The sequence below is a fragment of the Erinaceus europaeus genome, chromosome 8 (assembly GCF_950295315.1).
Source record: "Erinaceus europaeus chromosome 8, mEriEur2.1, whole genome shotgun sequence".
NCBI lineage: Eukaryota > Metazoa > Chordata > Mammalia > Eulipotyphla > Erinaceidae > Erinaceus > Erinaceus europaeus.
In genome coordinates, this window is record NC_080169.1 from 121,861,384 (window position 1) to 121,882,896 (window position 21,513).

Below are 21,513 nucleotides of genomic sequence, written 5' to 3' on the forward strand. Positions count from 1 at the left end.
CTTAAGAGCTTTGTTATCTGTGTTCTTGACATAATCTTCAATCTTATCTTCTAGATCTTCCTTCCTGGTGAACAGCACAATTGTGTATTTGTTAACTTCCTCTCCAAAGATGGACTTTAGTTCCACCAAAGCCTTCTTATCCATCTGAGTGAACCTCCCCAGCTGGAACACCAGGACCATCACTGTGTTTCCCTCCTTACAATAAGAGGAGCAGTGCCTGACTTCTTCCTTCAGTTGGGACAGACTCTCTCCATCACCAGGCTCCACAGTAAGGGAGGGTGTGTCCACAACTACCAGCTTCTGTCCTTTCCAGATTCGGCTGCTGCTCTGGCAGGTCTTGGTGATGGGCTGAGCACTGAGCTGAGAGAGGAATTCTCTTCTCCCAAGGATGGTGTTACCTGTTGCACTCTTCCCAGTTCCACTCCTCCCCACAAGAACAAAGTTCAATGTCTCTGTGGAAAGAAAAGAAAAACAGGAAGGAACCATGACCATGAGCTGATCTGGAAACATCTTTCATGGTTGACTGTGCCATACACAACAGCAGAGGTTGCTGAGGCAACTGGGGCCTCTTTTCTACCTGGAAGCTCCACCCCCAACCTTAGGAATAGTTAATACCAGTTACATAGCCTTCAAATTCATAAACAGAACTAGGATCTCAGTCTCTTTTCAGTGCTCACTCACTGTCATAACACTCATTCAGACACTGTCTCAGTTCTCTGCCTTTTTCTGGCAACATCTCTGACACTGGGTTCTTGGGAGTGCACTAGTTTTACTACTTTTTAGTTACTCAGCTAGGTCTGTTCCACACATCCCATTCTGTCTTATGCTTCTGTTGTGATTGCACCGTTCTGTGGTCAGCTAATATAACTCTTCACACGTTCTTGTGTTTGAAAATTGTGCCATAGGCAGCTGGTAGAGTCCATCTATTATCAAGTGTACACTGGTCCAACCTTTGTGGAAAACAGTTTGGGGACTTCTTAGAACACTAGAAATAAATCTACTCTATAGCTCAGAAATTCCTTTTCTGGAGGAAGTTACCCAAGGGAAACAAAAACACTTATCACAAGAGACCTATGTTCATAGAAGCACAATTCATAATAAACAAAACCTGGAAGCAACCTAGATGTCCAATGACAGATGAGTGGCTATAAAATTGTGGTGTATGTACATGCCACAAATACTACTCAGATGTTAAATAAGTCAAGGCTATTGCCTTTGAGTCATCTTGGATGGTATTAGAAGACATGATGTTATATAAGGTAAGCAAAAACAGAAGGACAAACACCAAATGATTTCACTTATAAGCAGGATTTAATAAGTATGGACAGTATGGGAGAACATGAAATGAAACATGGACAGAGAATGTTAAATTGCATCAAATAAAGGACTTGGGGATTGCAGGACTATGTGAAAGCTTGGTAGAGCTAAGGGGGAGCTCCTCCCATCTTCTGATGGAGGTCTGAAAAGACACACCTCTCTTGTTAGCCTCTCTCCATAGAGATGAGCCAAGAGAGAAAAGTCTATCAGACTCAGCTTGCCCTTATTAGACTCCCAAATTCACAACAGGCCTACACCCTCTCTCTCTTAGTTCCCCCTGCTGTCAGCCAAATGGTTGCCTGCTTTAGAATTCACTTACTCAAAATTCACACATTCCAGTTCACCTTTTGATCACAAAGGAAGAGCGCATCCTGCCACGCACTCCTAACACAGACAAGTGAAAGCCCCCAAAATCTTGCTTCCTGATGTTCTTTGATGTCCTTAATTTAAATGTAGCCTTGTTCCTCCTTCTCTATCTCACCTTACTGGTTCTACCCCTATTCTTCTTTCAAAAGCCTTTAGATAATTCAATGCCTGCATCAGAGACTAACTGTTTTGATCTTTATGTATCAACTCTTGTCATACCAGCCCCCTGCCATAGGGGGCATGCTGACCTTTAAGAAACCTGTGAATTATGATGTATGTGAAAACTGTTCTTTGTTTAACCTTCTATATTAGCCCAAACCCACCCCTAATAAACGAGTTGTTCCATCAGAATGTTCCCCAGTGTCTCTTGTCTTTATAGTTGAGTCCTTGTGCTAGTGAGGGGAACTGGCAGTTTACCTTTCCTGGCTGGGAGTCACACCAGGTGAGTGCTGGAAGGGGATAGGATCAGGAGGGAAGGGTAAAAGAGAACTGTGGGATTCTGGTACTTAATAAAATCATATTCATATATCAATGACTGCATTGTAAAGAATTAACTTCCTCAATGAAATAAAAAAGAAGATAAATACAGGTGAGCAACATGGATAGATTTAGAAGATATACTAAGGGGAGTTGGGCGGTAGCACAGCAGGTGAAGCACAGGTGACTGCAAAGCGCAAAGACCGGCTTGAGAATACTGGTTCGAGCCCCCCCCCCCCCCGCTCCCCACCTGCAGGGGAGTCGCTTCACAGGCGGTGAAGCAGATCTGCAGGTGTCTGTCTTTCTCTGCCCCTCTGTCTTCCCCTCCTCTCTCCATTTCTCTCTGTCCTACCCAACGACATCAATAACAACAACAATAATAATTACAACAATAAAAAAAATACAATGGCAACAAAGGGAAATAAATAAATATATATATAAAAAAGAAGATATACTAAGTGGAAAATACAGACATAAAGCCACACACAGCATGATTCCATTCCATGGTATTCGAGTACTGGAAAATTAGTCTCTGCTGAAGGAAGATGAGAGAGCAGTTTTTCATTGAGGAATAATGTCTAAGTCACAGAAACATGAACTTCTGTATCTAGATGATGATATGGGTGTAGGTTTGTCAGACTTAATCAAGCTGGACTCTCATGCTCTTTATTCCATTTAAACAATCTTTCAATAAATTACTTATTTATAGAATAAACACCAGATCCATATACTTGTTTCTATACACACACTCTGTCTCCACCCTTCTTCCATGAGCCAAAGTCCACACCAGATCTATGCACTGAACAAATATTAGACTCAGCCAATCCTGATACCATTCCCTGGCATGAGTCCTCCAGAACGTCCATCAGGGTCTGAGTTATAAGGTTGGGAAATGCACTGAATATGACATTGCAAGAGAGCAGGGGGATTTTTGGAGGCGTGACTATGGAGTAGTAGCAGTCAGTCGTATTTTGCTCTTCTTGGTCAACTAAGAAAAACAACAAAAAGTACCTGGAAACTCAACAAAATATGACCAGAATTTCTTCAGAAACTCACCAAGCCACAGTTGAGTACAGACATGTTTGGTTCATAGATAGAAAAGAGATGAGGGAGGTATTCTCAGGATTAAAGGCTGTATTCAGGGACATACTGGGAGAGTGGCAGCTGAGGTGCACCACTTTTGGCTCTAAGTTAAAGAAAAATCTGCTAAAAAAAAATAAAAGAAAACCACATAAGCTACAAGTGAGTACAGACATTTATGGCTTGTGAATAGAAAGGGGTTGAGGAAATGATTTCCAGGACTAAGAACTGTGCTCAGGTACAGCTGGCACAAAATTGGGAGATGGGTGGCTGATGATGTAGCACTTCCATGTCCAAGTTTAAGCAACAAAGAGCTGTTCTTCTTGAGTTTCCAATGCTGTTGTTCCACAGAGGCTGGAATAGCAGCAGAAAAACCCTGTATTGACATCAGGAACTCTGAGCCAGCTTTGTGGCTCAGGATAAAATCTCCCCTCCTCCACAAAGATATATAAACAAGGAAATTGTACTGGCATAACAAAGAAAGCCACACTAAAGGAGGAAACTGAGAAATACACAGCAATGACAGAAACCCCAAATAGCCAGAAAGACACAGAGCTAGAAAAAAATTAAAGATGTAGAGGTCAGAAAATTCATTATGAAATTAAGTCAAGAAACTAACGTTAAGATTCAAGCACTCAGTAATCATTTTACCATAGAATTACAGAAGAAAAATCCCAACAGAACTTCAGGGCCTTAAGGACAATTTGAATGCAGTTCAGGTTGAGGTAAAAGGCCTCAGTAGTAGACTTAGTCAGGTGGAAGCGAGAATATCAACACTAGAAGACACACCACCACATTCTGTGAATTTAAAAGTCTTGGAGAGGAAAGGTTTAGAAAATATGAAGCACTTATCAGTTAAACAGAAGACTGCATCAGAAAGACGTACTTCAGAGTTATTTGGTTCCCTGAGGAAGAGGAGAGAGAAAGAGGAGCAGAGAACATGTTCAAAGAAATTTTAGCAGATAATTTTCCATACCTGAGCATTGTTCAAAATATAGAATTCAAGGTGAATACACACCTAAATTTTTGAATACAAAAATGACACATACCAAGGTATATCACTGTAAAACTATCCAAAACCAGAGACAAGGAAAAAAATATTGCAGGCTGACAGGGTAAGGAAGAAAGTCACCTACAAAGGTAGAACCATCAGGCTTTCATCAGATTTCTCATCACAAACCCTAGAGGCAAGGAAGGAGTGGAATGGCATATTCAAAGTATTAAAAGCTAAGAATTGCCAGCCATGAATTTTGTATACTAATGAATTATCCTTCAAATATGAGGGGTAAATAAAGATCTTGGCAAACATTCAGAAACTGAAGGAATTTGCCACTCCCAACCCTGTCATGCAAGAATTATTGAGAGGAGTCCCACCTGAAAAAAGAAGCAAAGGAATTCCAACTTTTAATAAGATGATAAGAATTAGAATAGAAACAGGACATACTTTAATGATGACTCTTTGGTCACTACCAGGCTACCCCATCACTTGGGGCCTTAGTCAGGGATTACTGGGATTCACACACAGACATGATGGGCCTAGACTTTTAACAGACCCCTCTGCTGTCACTGCCCATCTCCATCAGGAAGAGCGTAATAGACCCCTTTGTGGGTCCATATAGGCCTTTGCCCTCAATGTGGATCAGTAATGTCAGGGACTGTTCTATTCTCCTAAGGCAAGTTGGGCAACATACTCTATCACTTGAGGAAGATGGGTCCTAAAATTAGTGCAGCTTGGAATATTCCTATCTGTCACCACAGAACCTCAGACCTACAGGGGTGCAGAGGTTACATAGCCTCCTAAGCATATAGGCCCTGGATCAAATCAATGGGGTTTACAGTTAACAATATTTATAGACTTTCCCCATATTTGGGAGCTACTCTCTTCCCTGATCCAGCTTCCTAGTCCTTTTTCCAGCCATCTCCCCAGACAATACCTTGGGTCTAACTGCATGTTAGCTGTCAGACACAGGCAAAAACTAGTAATGTCATGGGCCACTTGGAATATACCTAAAACAGACCTACTAGCTTTTTCCAAAATGGAGACCCCCAAATCTTCACTGGCAATATTCTTGCCTTTAGGTTCATGCATAGTCAACAGTTTTTTCTGCTTTATATCTTAACTCATTTTTAGCCACAAGGTTCCAGATGCTACTATGATGCCAACCAGACTTCCCTGGGCAGATGACCCCACCAATGTGTCCAGCCTCCCCAGATCCCTGCCCCACTAGGGAAAGAAGGATACAGGCTAGGAGTATGATCCACCTGCCAATGCCCACGTTCAGTGGGGAAACAATTACAAAAGTCAGACCTTTCACCTTCTGCACTCCATAATGATGCTGGGTTCATACTCCCAGAGGGATAAACAATAGGAAAGCTTTCAAAGGAGGGGATGGGATATGGAGTTCTGATGGTGGGAATTGTACCCCTCTTATCCTATGATCTTGTCAATATTTCCCATATATATATATATATATATATATATATATATATATATATATATATATATACATACATGTATGATAGAACCAGGAATACAACAACAGAAAAAACCAGACACAGGAAATGGGAAGAGCAAAATAGTCACTTTGGCACAGTTCAATGTTGGCAAGACTGAAGTCCTGACTTGTGAGGTATTCTGTCATTCAGTTAAGCTCCACCCCCTTTCAAAAATTAAAAAAAAAGGCTTTGCTTGTGAAATATCCCCCCTCCTTTGGGTGACTCTCCCACTGAACCTGCAATCTTGATAAAGTAATTAGCTCCACAGAGGCCTACCAGGAGCACCTGGCTCTCTCACCCCTCTGGTGTGGGGGTTGGTCTTGGGGAGGGAGGAGTACAGAGAGAAATAGCAAAACTCAACCTCCCTCACTGAATCCATGTCTCCTTTGTCCTTTTTGGCCTCTGTTTGCCAGCCCAAGGGTGGTATAGGGCTCTTCGTTGGTTCCACCTTGACCTCCCCCTTCACCCCTTCACCCCTCCTGCACCACTGGCCCAGAAATCTTATCCTCATCCAAAATCCCCAGGTTTAAAGCAAGTTCCTTGCAGAGCTCAGGCCAGGCGTTGTTTCCAAGCCGCCATATTGCCTCCACCTCAAGTTTAATATGTTTAAGAATCTTACCATGTGGATCGTTTTCATTCTGATATGTAGGTTCACTCATAGAGTCCTGGAAAATGAGAAGATGAATGATATGCATAGATATTAAAACAAAAAACAACAGTTAACAAATAGGAAAAATGAGAAGTTTCAGTTTGCATTGGGAGAGTACAATATAAGAAATGTAATTATGAGTGTTTGTTGTTTAACTTCCCTTATAAAGCTCTGTGGAATAATTCTCAAAAAGAAAGAAACAACTAAAAAATAAAAAGTTATCTTTTTAAAGTAAGGACTACAAAAGGTGGATAAGAGCAAGAGACTGGCACAATTTATTGATGGCCTTTTGGATCACTACCAGGATGCCCCGTCATCCAGGGCCCTAGTCAAGGAATCCTGTATTCTCACACAGACATGATGGGCCTAGACCTCTAACAGATCCCACTCTCCACCATCACTGGTCATCTCCATCAGGGACAACATAAACTCTCTGTGGTCCCCTACAGGACCTTGGCCTCAATATAGAACAATAGTGGTGGAAACTGCCCCACTTTGAAGGGAGGCGAGATCAACATACTCTGTTACTTGAGGAAGATGGGTCCTGAAATGAGTGCAGCCTAGAATGTTCCCAGCTGTGACCATGGACTGTGAGCTCAGACTGACAGGGACTCAGAGGGCACACAGGCTCCTTTGCTAAATATGAATAAACATGGGCTCTGGGTCAGATTGATGGGGTTAACAGTTATTGCTACTTTTATACTTTTCCCATATTTGGGAGCTACTCTCTCCCCTGATCCAGCTTTCTAGTCCTATTCCCAACTCAGACACCATCTTCCTAGACACTTTCAGCCCACCTGCATGTTAGCTGAACGTGGACTGGGTTTGGTGTATTGCACCAAAGAAAGGACTCTGGGGGGAGGGTGGAGGGGTTTTCAGGTCCTGGTGCATGATGGGGGAAGGGGAACTACATTGGAAGTGAGAGTATTTTTCAGAAAATTGGGAAATTTTACACATGTACTGACAAATGTATTATAAACCGTTAATACTACAATAAAAATAATAAAAACAAACAACAAAAAGTTTTCAAAAGAAAAAGCACAAAAGTCCAAGGAGGGATCTTTTAAAAAAGTTTTTTTTTAATGTTTATTTATTCACTTTCACTGCCTTGTTGCTTTATTGTTGTAGATGTTATTGTTGTTGTTGTTGTTGTAGGATAAGACAGAGAGAAATGGAGAGAGGAGGGGAAGACAAAGAGGGGGAGAGAAAGACAGACACCTGCAGACCTGCTTCACTGGCTGTGAAGCGACTCCCCTGTAGGTGGGGAGCTGGGGGCCCGAACCAGGATCCTTATGCTGGTCCTTATGCTTTGTGCCACCTGCGCTTAACCCACCGCATTACCACTAGACTTCTCCAAGGAGGGATCTTGACCAGGGTCACTCATTTGGAATCTGTTGTCAGTGCAAGAAGTCTGACACCACAGCAAATTGCACTCAGCTAAGTGAGACCACAGAGAGCTGGGGAAGAGCAAAGGCCTGAAGAGATGAGAATTCACTTGATGAGGATTTAGCTACTTCTGGAGTAGGAAGAGAGAGGGAGAGGATCCAAGGAAAGTTTTATTGAAGCTAAGAAAAGGAAGAATTCAATGAATCCAATGGGGGCAGAGCCAAGATGACGGCTTGGAGACAACTCCTGGTGTGAGCTCTGCAAGGAAGCTGCTTTCAACCTGGGAAGCTTGGCCACCAGGTTCCAGATGCTACCATGATGTCAACTGGACTTCCCTGGGCAGATGACCCCACCAATGTGTCCTGAAGCCCTGCCTCCCCAGAGCCCCTGGCCCACTAGGGAAAGAGAGAGACAGGCTGGGAGTGTGGATCAACCTGTCAACGCCCATGTTCAGTGGGGAAGTAATTACAGAAGCCAGACCTTCCACCTCCTGCATCTCACAATGACCCTGGGTCCATGCTCCCAGAGGGTTAAAGACTAGGAAAGTTATCAGGGGAGGGTATGGGATATGGAGTTCTGGGGGTGGGAATTGTGTGGAATTGTACCCTCTTATCCTATCGTCTTGTCAATATTTCCATTTCATAAATAGAAATTAAAAAAAGAATTCAATGAATTCTTTCTGAGTCCAGTACTGTGAGGACTGAAATGGACCTATCTACTTGTCAACAGAGTGTAGACGCTCATGACACTTAACGTCACCTCATGCCTATGCTTCCTGTTCCCAAACTGTGGCTGCATCTCTCCTTAGATGTGTCCCATTACCCAACACACCATCAATCACCAACTGGGACTAGGTTCCTCCCACAGCACTGGGGCACAGAGATGCTGAGAGACCCTCACAGACGCTCTCACCTGCAGTCCCCCGGCTCCGTGTCTGAGCTGCAGGCGGTGTGGCCCTCCGTTCTCACGCACCAGATGCTGGACCTTGTCCAGGAGTTCCCTCACCTGGGCTTCCCGTTCCTCCGCACCTGCCTTGTTGTTGAAAGCACAGTACCGGCCCCCGTAGGTCTGCACAGACTCTTTGAGAGATGGGTCATCTTCAATGTAATCTTGCAGAGTGTCACCCCCCAGCTCATCCTTCCGCGTGAAGACGATGAGGGTGAGCTTCCTGCTCTCGTCTCCAAAGGTCTCCAGGATGCCCTTGATGGCATCTGTGTCCTCGGCCTTGAAGTGGCCAATGGGAATGACCAGCAGCAGGGCGTGGATGCTGGGGACACAGAGCTGCAAGCAGTGGTCAAGGTATCTGCACCTGTCCTCAGCCCTGAGCTGTGAGGAGAAAAGGGCAGGCGTGTCGATGACCACGACCTTGCTCTGGCCCCGGGTGGTGCTTGCTGTCTCACACTGGGTGGTCACTGGCTGCTCACTGAACTTAGACGTGAACTCGCGGTTGCCCAAAATAGTGTTTCCGGTGGCACTTTTTCCTGATCCACGTTTCCCCAGGAGAAGAAGCCTCAGCTCAGACAGGGATCCATCTGATTCTGGCAAACTGTTCTCTTCTGAGACCTGGCTGCTTCTGTTGGTTCAGAAAAAACAGTAAATCAGTGTTCCACTCACGATGTGGACAGAGAAATATTAGTACTGGGCAAACTCCTTTTGACTTGATTTGTTTTCTGACAAAGGTTTGGTTACTAAAAATTCTGCAGTCAGACCAGTCTGTGAAAGTAATCCTGTTTTCCAAAATATTCCTTGTTTTCTAATCTCTGAGTGTTTCCTTTTATCTATTTTAATTTTTTTTGCCTCTATGTTTATCACTGGGGCTTAGTGGCAGTACTAAGAATCCACTGCTCCTGGTGGCCATTTTTTCCATTTATTGGACAGGACAGAGAGAAACTGAGAGAGGACGGGAGATAGAGAGGAAGAGAGAAAGAGAGACACCTGCAGACCTGCTTCACTGCTTGTGATGCGTCCCCCTGCAGGAGGGGAGCTTGAACCCGGTTTCATGCATGGGTCCTTGCACTTAGTACTATGTGTGCTTAACCCAGTGCACCACCACCTGGATCCTAATTTAAATGTTTTATGTGGGAGTTGGGTGGTGGTGCACCTGGTTGAGCACACATGTTACAATGTGCAAGGACCCGGGTTTGAATCCCCCGACTCCTCACCTGCAGTGGGAAAGCTTTGTGAGTGGTGAAGCAGGGCTGCAGGCATCTCTCTGTCTCTCTTCCTCTCTATCTCCCCCTTTCCTCTCTATTTTGGCTGTCTCGATCCAATAAGTAAATATAATGAATTAAAAATAATTTAAGTGTTTATTATCAGGAATCATAAACAATACAAAATCCCTTCTAAACACAGCGAGCAGGACATAAGTTGGTTCAGCTGCAATAAAAAACAGTCTGGGGTGTCTTCAACATTCTAAAACTAGACCTAACATGTGGCCTAGCAGTTCTTCTGCTAAGCATCTAGCCCAATAAAACAAAAACTCTCATTTAGCCAAAGACATGTATGCGTCCCAAGGCTCACTGCAGTGTGATGTGTATCTGACAAGATCTGCAAATAGCAGGAGTGGCTAGGCAGGGCACTGTGCTCTCTACACATTATGGAACACTAGCCAAGCATAAGGAATGATGGATTCGGTCTTAGTACAGCATGGCTAAGACGAACAGGATCACCAGAGGGACAACACCCACGTCCAGAGGAGAAGCAGCTACAGAAGCCACAACTCCCACCTTCTGCACCCCAGACAGACTCTCAGAGGGATTAAGAATAGGGAAGCTTCCAATGGAGGGGACGGGACACAGAACTCTGGTGGTGGGAATGGTGTCGTACCCTGTTATCTAATAACCTTGTTATTCAGCATGAAATCACTGATAAAAAATTAAAAACAGTAAAAAAAAAACAACAAAACAATAGATGCACAGAAGCAGATGAAACCCAAAGTAAAACGTCCCCTCAGTGTCTGACTGCAAACTCTCACCGTGGGGGAGGGGAGAGAGTAAAAGGCTGAGGGTCCAGTGGGCTGGGGAGGGCTGAGATGGACACTTGGGTGGTGGGTGTGAAAGGGTAACGCACTCTTAAGCGGTGGAGACTGTACTGTCTCCACCATGCATAGTCTTGCAAATAAGTTCTGACAGAAGGGATATATATATATGTGTATATGCATACATTTATTTATTCTCTTTTGTTGCCCTTGTTGTTTTATTGTTGTAGTTATTATTGTTGTTGATGTCTTCATTGTTGGATAGGACAGAGAGAAATGGAGAGAGGAGGGGAAGACAGAGAGGGGGAGAGAAAGACAGACACCTGCAGACCTGCTTCACCACCTGTGAAGCGACTCCCCTGCAGTTGGGGAGCCGGGGGCTCGAACCCGGATCCTTACGCCGATCCTTGCGCTTTGTGCCACGTGAACTTAACCAGCTGCGCTACTGCCCGACTACCCAGGGTTCATATTTTTCCGAGGGAGCAGCGGTTTCACATTCTGGTATGAACACAGAGTGAGTCTACGCAAGACTCCTTCTGTTCACATGACACATGCGCTGTACTCTCTCCATAGACACAAAGACACATGCAGAAATAATCGCACACATGCACAAAAGCAAATACATAACACTGCCTGCCTGTACCGTGGTGTCCCAATCACAGAGAAAACCTTAGAAGCTCACAAGGGAATCCTCCCTCCCTCCTTGTCTCCCCTCTTCCCTCAGCCCCTCCCAGGCCAGTCTGGAGACCCAGCACACAGGAGACAGAAATGGGGGTGCCCTGTTCCTGAGCTCTGACAGAGACTCTAAGGGCAGCCCCCGCCCTCTTTTCAGCATGAAGACCCCAGGGGCTCAGAGAGGAGCCCCTCCTGGTGCAGGGAGGTCTTTCCCATCGGGAGTGGTCAGACCTGCAGAAAAAGTGCTCAGAGAAGCCAGCAGACCTGGGGAGATGCAGCCCCTGCCCAGCTGAGGGTGGGAATGAGTCTAGAGGGATGGCACGTCTGGAACATGAATCTTGATTTGGGCAAATACTGACCACCTTGGGCGCTCAGAGTGGACACAGAACTGAGGGACGTAGAAAAAGTGTGAGTGGGGGTGGGGGTAGATAGCATAATGATTCTGCAAAGAGACTCTCGTGCCTGAGGCTCCAAAGTTCCAGCTTCAAGCCCCACATCACCATACACCAGAGCTGAGCGGTGCTCTGAAGACAAAAAAAAAAAAAAGGTAAAAAAAGAAAAAGCGAGGGAGGGGGAATCAGACCCAAAGTATAGTCCCCATAACCCCTGCTCAAGCCTCCCTATACTCTGCTGGAGGCGCCAAAGGAGGAGTGATGATCTCTTTTTAAAAAAATTTTTAAAAGATTTTTAAAATATTTATTTCCTTTTTGTTGCCCTTGTTTTTCTTGTTGTTGCAGTTTATTGTTGTTGATGTCGTCATTGTTGGATAGGACAGAGAGAAATGGAGAGAGGAGGGGAAGACAGAGAGAGGGAGAGAAAGATAGACACCTGCAGACCTGCTTCACCGCCTGTGAAGCGACTCCCCTGCAGGTGGGGAGCCAGGGGCTTGAATCTGGTTCCTCACGATGGTCCTTGCACTTTGTGCCACATGCGCTTAACCCACTGCGGCACTGCCGGACTCCCTTTTTTTTTTTACATTTTAATTTAATTTATTTATTATTGGATAGAGACAGAGAGAAATTGAGAAGGGAGGGGGAGATAGAGAGGGAGAGACACTCGTGAAGCTTTCCCCCTGCAGGTGGGGAATGGGGGCTTGAACCTGGGTCCTTGCACATTGTAACATGTGTGCTTAACCAGGTGTGCCACTTGCCCCTCACTTTCTTTCCCTTTTGTTACTTTATTTTATCTTGTTTGCCTCCAGGGTTATTACTGGCTTTCTGTGCCAGCACTACAAATCCACTGCTTATGGTGGCCATTTTTCCCCTTTTATTGGACAAGAGAGAGAGAAATTGAAAGAGGAAGGGGAGAGAGAGAGAGTGAGAGAGAGAGAGAGAGAAAGAGAGACACCTGTTGGTCTGCTTTCAAATTCTGCTTATAAGACCTTCTGTTTTGATCATCACATTAGGTTCGCTTGTATTGCTTAACTCTGTGGTCTATTTACATAGTCATTGTTTTCATTGGTTTAATCCCCATTGGTTCCCGAACTTTTTCCCTTCTCCCCACCCCCTATCCTGCGTACTTCCTCTTCCTGACACTTCTGCCTCAGGAGATATAAAGGACAGGATTTTCTAATGAATAGAGATTAGATTGTAGATCAGGACACCCACCAGCACCCCTGAGGTGTAGATCAGGGCACCCACCAGCACCCCTGAGGTGTAGATCAGGACACCTACCAGCACCCCTGAGGTGTAGATCAGGGCACCCACCAGCACCCCTGAGGTGTAGATCAGGACACCTACCAGCACCCCTGAGGTGTGGATCAGGGCACCCACCAGCACCCCTGAGGTGTAGATCAGGGCACCCACCAACACTCCTGAGGTATAGATTAGGACACACACCAGCACCCCTGAGGTATAGATCAGGACACCCACCAGCACCCCTGAGGTGTAGATCAGGACACCCACCAGCACCCCTGAGGTGTAGATCAGGACACCCACCAGCACCCCTGAGGTGTAGATCAGGACACCCACCAGCACCCCTGAGGTATAGATCAGGACACCCACCAGCACCCCTGAGGTATAGATCAGGACACCCACCAGCACCCCTGAGGTATAGATCAGGACACCCACCAGCACCCCTGAGGTATAGATCAGGACACCCACCAGCACCCCTGAGGTATAGATCAGGACACCCACCAGCACCCCTGAGGTGTAGATCAGGGCACCCACCAGCACTCCTGAGGTATAGATCAGGACACACACCAGCACCCCTGAGGTGTAGATCAGGACACCCACCAGCACCCCTGAGGTGTAGATCAGGACACCCAACAGTACCCCTGAGGTATAGATCAGGACACCCACCAGCACTCCTGATGTATAGATCAGGGCACCCACCAGCACCCCTGAGGTGTAGATCAGGACACACACCAGCACCTCTGAGGTATAGATCAGGACACCCACCAGCACCCCTGAGGTATAGATCAGGACACCCACCAGCACCCCTGAGGTATAGATCAGGACACCCACCAGCACCCCTGAGGTATAGATCAGGACACCCACCAGCACCCCTGAGGTGTAGATCAGGGCACCCACCAGCACTCCTGAGGTATAGATCAGGACACACACCAGCACCCCTGAGGTATAGATCAGGACACCCACCAGCACCCCTGAGGTGTAGATCAGGACACCCACCAGCACTCCTGAGGTATAGATCAGGACACACACCAGCACCCCTGAGGTATAGATCAGGACACCCACCAGCACCCCTGAGGTGTAGATCAGGACACCCACCAGCACCCCTGAGGTATATATCAGGACACCCACCAGCACTCCTGATGTATAGATCAGGGCACCCACCAGCACCCCTGAGGTGTAGATCAGGACACACACCAGCACCTCTGAGGTATAGATCAGGACACCCACCAGCACCCCTGAGGTATAGATCAGGACACCCACCAGCACCCCTGAGGTATAGATCAGGACACCCACCAGCACCCCTGAGGTATAGATCAGGACACCCACCAGCACCCCTGAGGTGTAGATCAGGACACCCACCAGCACCCCTGAGGTATAGATCAGGACACCCACCAGCACTCCTGATGTATAGATCAGGACACCCACCAGCACCCCTGAGGTGTAGATCAGGACACACACCAGCACCTCTGAGGTGTAGATCAGGACACACACCAGCACCTCTGAGGTATAGATCAGGACACCCACTAGCACCCCTGAGGCATAGATCAGGACACCCACCAGCACCCCTGAGGTGTAGATCAGGACACCCACCAGCACCCCTGAGGTATAGATCAGGACACCCACCAGCACCCCTGAATCCCAGCCCTGCAGGAGGCTCCTCAGTCTCCCCAAGTGTCTGCCCCTCTCACCAGTGCCCCACACTGGTAGGCACCTACCTGGACTTTGTTCTCTGAGCTGTCACACTCCTGGGATCCCCACTTGTCTCCATTGTTAGATGCAGAGAAGCAACACCAGTTCTCCTGAAGCTAGCAGAGTCCTAGAGAGCAGTGACTCCGGGACAGAAAGGCAGAGGCCCAAGGTAGGGGTGTGGCCAAGTCACATGCCAGGATCTTATCTCTCACACAGTGTTTCTGAGGCGGAAGTTTTCTAGTACTTTTTTATTTTAACTTTTATTTATAAAAAGGAAACACTGACTGAAGCCACAGGATAAGAGGGGTACAACTTCACACAATTCCCACCACCAGAACTCCATATCCCCTCCCCTCCCCTGATAGCTTTCCTATTCTCTATCCCTCTGGGAGCATGGACCCAGGGTCATTGTGGGATGCAGAAGGTGGACGGTCTGGCTTCTGTAATTGCTTCTCCGCTGAACATGGGTGTTGACAGGTTGATCCATACTCCCAGCCTGTCTCTCTCTTTCCCTAGTGGGGCAGGGCTCTGGGGAAGCAGGGCTCCAGGACACAGTGGTGAGGCTGTCTGCCCAGGGAAGTCTGGTCGACATCATGTTAGCATCTGAAACCTGGTTGCTCAAAAGAGAGTTAACATACAAAGCCAAACAAATTGTTGACCAATCATGGACTTAAAGGCTGGAATAGTGCAGATGAAGAGTTGGGAGGGTCCTTCATTTTGTAGGTAGCTAGTAGGCATATTTTAGTTATATTTCAAAAGGCCTGTAGCTATACTAGTGTTTTTTTTTTTTTTTTGCCTGAGCCTGAAATCTGATATGCAGGTGGATCCTAGTTATTGTCTGGGGAGATGATGCCATGTCTGGAAAAGGACCAGAAAGCTGGATCAGGGAAGAGAGTAGCTCCCTAGTATGGGAAAGGGGTATAAATTTTACTATAAACCCCATCAATTTGATGTGATCTGGGGCCCATAATTACCTTAGGAGCCTGTGTGACCTCTGCAACCCTGTAGATCTGAGGTCACATTCTGTGGTCATGAGTAGGAACATTCCAACCTACCTCAGTATCAGGACCTATCTTCCTCAGGTGTAGCATAGAGTATGTTGTCCAGCCTCCCTTCAGAGGATGGAATATTCTCTACCATTGTTGATCCAGGTTGAGGGCAAGGTCCTATGGGGGAGATTTCCTTTTCTTTATCTTTTGGAGTATGGACCCAAGGTCATTATGGGATGCCGAAGGTGGAAGGTCTGGTTCCTGTAATTGCTTCTCCTATGAACACGGGTGTTGGCAGGTGGACCCGCACCTCTAGCCTGTCTCTCTCTTTCCCTAGTGGGGCAGGGCTGTGGGGAAGTGGGGCTCCAGGAACATTGGTGAGGTTGTCTGTCCAGGGAAGTCTGGTTGGCATCATGCTGCCATCTGTAACCTGGTGGCTGAAAAGAAAGTTAACATACAAAGCCAAACAAATTGTCGACCAATCATGAGCCTAAAGGCTGGAGTAGTGCAGAAAAAATTGGGCCTCCATTTTGTGAATAGTTAGTAGGCCTATTTTAGTTATATTCCAAAGGGCCCATTTTTTTTTCCTAAGCCTGACATCTAATATGCAGGTGGATCCAAGTCATTGTCTGGGGAGATGATGTCTCGGCTGCAAAAAGGATCAGAAAGCTGGATCAGGAAAGAGAGTAGCTCCCAAATATGGGAAAGGGGTATAAATATTGTTGACTGTAAACCCCATTGATTTGATGGGATCTGGGGTCCATATTCATCTGAGGAGCTTATGTGACCTCTTCATCCTTGGAATTTTTATTGCAGCAGTGATGAAGAAGGGCAAAGTCCTTCTTTGCATTCAAAGGGCAATGGGCAAGTCTAGGACTAAGCAAATCCTGAGGTATAAACCAAAGGGCAGCCTGGGTGGAGGGCGGGAGAGACAGGGGCAAACCTTCCAGGAGCAGCACTCCCTCTGGAGGGCCCACTCTTCTGCGGTAGTGACAGAATGGGTGGTGGGATGGAGCTGAGAGTTGGTTGCGGTTAGGGTCCTAGCTATTTTAGTTGGGATCAAGGATTGGGGACTTGGGAACCTGGTTGTGGTGCACCGGGTTAAGCTCACAGTACAAAGTGTAAGGATCTGCTTAAGGATCCTGGTTCAAACCCCCGACTCCCCAGTTGACTCCCCAGTTGTAGGGAGGTCGTTTCACAAGTGATGAAGCAGGTCTGCAGATGTCTTTTTCTCTCTCCCTTTCTTTTTTTTAAATTTATATATATTTATGTATTCCCTTTTTTGCTGCCCTTTTTGTTTTTTATTGTTGTTGTTATTGGTGTCATCGTTGTTGGATAGGACAGAGAAAAATGGAGAGAGGAGGGGAAGACAGAGAGGGGGAGAGAAAGATAGACACTTGAGCTTTGCACCACCTATGCTTAACTCGCTGCACTACCACCCAACTCTCTCTTTCTCCCTTTATATCTTCCCCTCCTCTCTCAATTTCTCTTAGTCCTATCCAAAAAACAAAACAAAACAGCCTGCAGGAGCAGTGGGTTCTTGTGCCAGGACTGTTAATTACAGCGGGTCACAGTTGGCCATCCAGTTGGGCTGAGCCATGAGACTTCAAATTCGACCTACACATGGGGTTTGCCTTGCTGCGATGAGCCCACTGTCCCAGGCAGACTCCTTCAGACTCAGCCTGTGTAACTCAGGGGCTCAGCCTTATGTGGCTTCCCTGGTTTAAGAGCCCTTTCCCTGGTCAGTAAAACACAAAAATGCTACAACTCTGACACTCTCAAATGGCTCATAAAGGGAAACCTTCTTCTTTTTTTTTTTTTTTTTTTTTAATTTATCTTTATTTATTTATTGGATAGAGACAGTCAGAAATCGAGAGGCAAAGGGGAGACAGAGAGACACCTGCAGCACTGCTTCACCACTCGCAAAGCTTTTCCTGTGCAGGTGGGGACCTGGGGCTTGAACCCTGAAACCTTCTTCTTAAAAATAAATATTGTTTTATATTTATTATTGGATAGCGACCGAGAAATTGAGAGGGAGAGGGATAGATAGAGAGGAAGAGAGACAGAGAGATACCTGCAGCCCTGCTCCACCACCCATGAACTGTTACTCTTGCAGGTGGGGAGACCAGGCTTGAACCCAAATCTTTACACGAGTCCTTCCGCTTAGTACTGTGTGATGAGCTTAACTGAGTACCATACCACCTGGCCCCATAGGCCAGAGTTTCTTAATTTTCATTTTACGATGAAAAAAAGACCAAAGGACATGAAACAGCTGCTCTTAGTCATGTTCAAGTGCATGGTACAACAGCATCAAGAACATCTTTTAATCCTTTCCTTTCCTTCCTTTCTTTCTTTCTTTCTTTCTTTCTTTCTTTCTTTCTTTCTTTCTTTCTTCCTTTTTCTCTTTCTTTCCCTCTTTCTCTCTCTCTCTCTCTTTCTTCCTTATTTCCACCAGGGTTAATCACTGGAGCTAGTTGCTAACTCTATGAAGTCACTGCTCCTGGTGGCTATTTTCCCCATTTTTTCCCTTTCTAATTTATTTGACAGGACAGAGAGAAATTGAGAGGGGAAGGTAAGACAGAGTGGGAGAGTGAGAGACCTGTAGACCTGCTTCACCACTCATGAAGCATCCCCCTGCAGGTAGGGAGTGGGGGCTTGAACCTGGATCCTTGTACTTGGGGATATGTGCCCGGCCCACAATTCTTTCTTTCTTTCTTTTTATAATTTTAATTTTATTAGTGACTTAATAGTGATTCACAAAATTATAAGATAATGGGTATAAATCTGCCCCATTCCTACTGTCAGAGCTCTGGGTCCCTATTTCCTCCACTGGGAGCTACAGCAGTTCTCCTAAGGTTGCAGATAGGGGTTAATTATTACTTCTAAATTTTTTTATCGTTGTTGTGGTTATTGTTATAGTTATCACTGTCATTGTTGTTGGATAGGACAGAGAAAAATCGAGAGAGGAGGGGAAGATAGAAAGGGGGACAGAAAGATGGACAGCTGCAGACCTGCTTCACCACCTGTGAAGCGACTCCTCTGCAGTTGGGGAGCCGGGGGCTCAAACCGGGATCTTTACGCCGGTCCTTGCACTTTGCCACCACCTGCACTTAACCTGCTGTGCTACCATCCAAACCCAGGTTAATGATTATTTCTACAACTATCTGTTTATATTTGTCCTTTTTTTTTTCATGGCCCCATCTCCTCTTCACTTCCAAGTCACAACTACACTTATCACTACTTCTGAATGTCCTTCCCTTCCCCTTCTTTTCTCTCTAGGTCCTGATGGAATTGGGGTTCAGAGCCCTCTGGCCACCTTCTCTCTATAGAAGTGAAACCATTGAGTAGTTGTATCACTCCATTTTTATAAAAGACTTACTTGTCATCACCAATGAATAAAGATCCAGGGGCCAGGTGATGGTGCACCTGGTTGAGCGCACATTACAGTACACAAGGACCCAGGTTCAAGCCTCCAGTTCCTGCCTGCAGAGAGGAAGCTTCTTGAGTGGCAAAGCAGGGCTTCAGGTGTCTTTCTATCTACCCCTTCCTCTCCATCTCCCTCTTCCTCTCAATTTCTGTCTGTCTCTAGCTACTAAATAAAGATAATAAAAATAATAATAAAACAGAAATCCAAAGAGGGTGTTTGCTTTTATCACCAGTAGTACAATAGCATCAGGTTTCTGAACTCTCAATCATTTCACCTCTAAATGTTTCATAGGGGTGATGCACTGGGGAGGGTGGAGGAATCCATGCTCAAAACATGAATGAAATAGCACGTATTGGGGGGCAGAGCCAAGATGGTGACTTGGAAGCAGCAGCCGCCTCTGAACAGAAGCAGCTTATAACCCGGGATTCTCTGGATAGGGTAGAACACTGGGCTGTCTGTAGGAGGATGAACACAGGCTGATCAGGGTGACACCCAAACAGAGTCCCATAACTCACTCTTGGGCTGACAAACAGAGGCCAAAAAAGACAAACTAAGGAAAATCTTTTTGGCTTGATTATTTCTGAGCTCAACCCTTCTCCACCCCAGAAACAGCCCCCAGGGGCTGGGCATCCTCTTGTAGCAGGCTTCCAGTGAAGCTATTTTATTTACTATGATTCCTGGCTCACCAGGGGTGTCATTCCAAGCCTTTCTCTCTTTGTTTTCCTCCTCTTTTTTTTTTTTTTGGCTGCTGGAGCTCTATTTGAGTGACAAAATACCTGACCATTCAGAGACTTAGCTCTGTCTGGGAACGTCTACTTGGAGGATTTATTTTTATTTTTATTTTTGGATACTTTTTTTTTTTTTTTTTTTTTTTTTTTTTACAATTGGCTGTCTTTGTTCAGGCTACCTGCAGCCAATCCAGAGCAGTCCAAGCAGCAGACTGGCTGTTAGGGTTTCTTACTCTATTTTATTTTATTTTATTATTTACTACTATTATATACACGTGTCCCTCTTCCCTTCTCCTTCCTCAGGTTGACCAAAATTAATTGCTGCTGCTTTTTTTCAATTGATAGCTGTCTGATTGTCCTATTCATTGTGAGAGGAATTTATTTCTCTCCCTCTCCCCTCCACTTTTCTTTTTTCTATCATCCTAGCTAATTCAAAATAAATAAATAAATAAATAAATAAATAAATAACTCCTTTCACTGCTTCTTTCCCCCCTTCTTATTTTCTTCCTTCTTTTGCTTTCTGAATTCACTGATACTCATTTGGGAATTATTTTGTGGAAGAAATCTGACTTGCAGTGGACTCTTGTGTGTCTGTGCATCTCTCTTTTCTACTGCCTTTTCTCCTCTTGCTATCCCTAGAATATACAGTGGACAGTAGATTTTCATAATTGTTTATTCTTGATCTCCCTTTTTCCCTTTATCTTTCTTTTTCTTTTGGCTTTGGTTGCTATCTTTTCTTGGACTGGTGGTGCTGTTTTGCTATTGTTGTAATTTGTGAGGTTTCTGACTGCATTTGTCATAAAGGGCTTTAGTATAGCATGGCTTGTACTAAAAACACAACAACTGAAGAACAACAGAACAGAAAAAAAAAACCACATCAATTAAAAAAATGGTTAAATCAAGAGCAAATAAAACTGCTGCCATAATGAATCAGGACAGGAGCCCAGAAGAAACTCCAAATCAATCAGATTTAACCATAGATAAGAAAAGTTTGCAAACAATAATAAACCTAATAATCACAGAAATGAAGACAACTATGGAGGAAAGGGCTATCAGAATTAGGGAAACTACAGATGAGACCCTCAAGGAAAATACTAGCTACTTCCAGGTAACTAGAGAACTGAAAGCCGAAATAGCTGAGCTAAAAAGCCAACTAGCAGAACAAGCTAATACTATAACTGAACTGAAGAAAGAAGCTGAGGGAAGGGAAAGCAGACTAACAGAAGCAGAAAACAGAATTAGCCAGAGGATGAACTAGAGAAAACGAAAAAAGAGGTAAAAGAGCTCAAAAAGGGATTGAGAGACACTGAAAACAACAACAGAGACATATGGAATGGTCCCCAAAGATGTAACATTCACATAATTGGTCTGCCAGAGGAAGAAAGAGAGGAAGGCGAAGTAAACATTCTAGAGGAAATAGCAAAAGAAAACTTCCCAGACCTGAACAACAGAAAGGACATTAAGATTCAAGAAACCCAGAGAGTCCAAAACAGAATCAACACAGACCTGAAGACACCAAGACACACCATAGTCACAATGAAAAGAAGTCAGGATAAAGAAAGGATCCTAATGGCTGCAAGAGAAAAACAAAAAGTCACATACAGGGGAAAACCCATAAGACTA

At 45.3% G+C, this 21,513-nt stretch overlaps 1 protein-coding gene across 1 annotated transcript; it reads right to left on the minus strand.

Annotated features, from left to right (window-relative positions):
• Nucleotides 1-7,603: 7,603 nt before the first annotated feature.
• LOC132539813 (GTPase IMAP family member 8-like) lies at nt 7,604-14,870 on the minus strand. The gene is made up of 3 exons (XM_060195743.1): nt 14,773-14,870; nt 8,684-9,344; nt 7,604-7,860 (listed from the first exon to the last, which is right to left on the minus strand). The coding sequence occupies exons 1-3, from the start codon at nt 14,823-14,825 to the stop codon at nt 7,819-7,821; spliced, it is 756 nt and encodes a 251-aa protein (XP_060051726.1). The 5' UTR covers nt 14,826-14,870; the 3' UTR covers nt 7,604-7,818.
• Between the last annotated feature and the right edge of the window lie 6,643 nt (nt 14,871-21,513).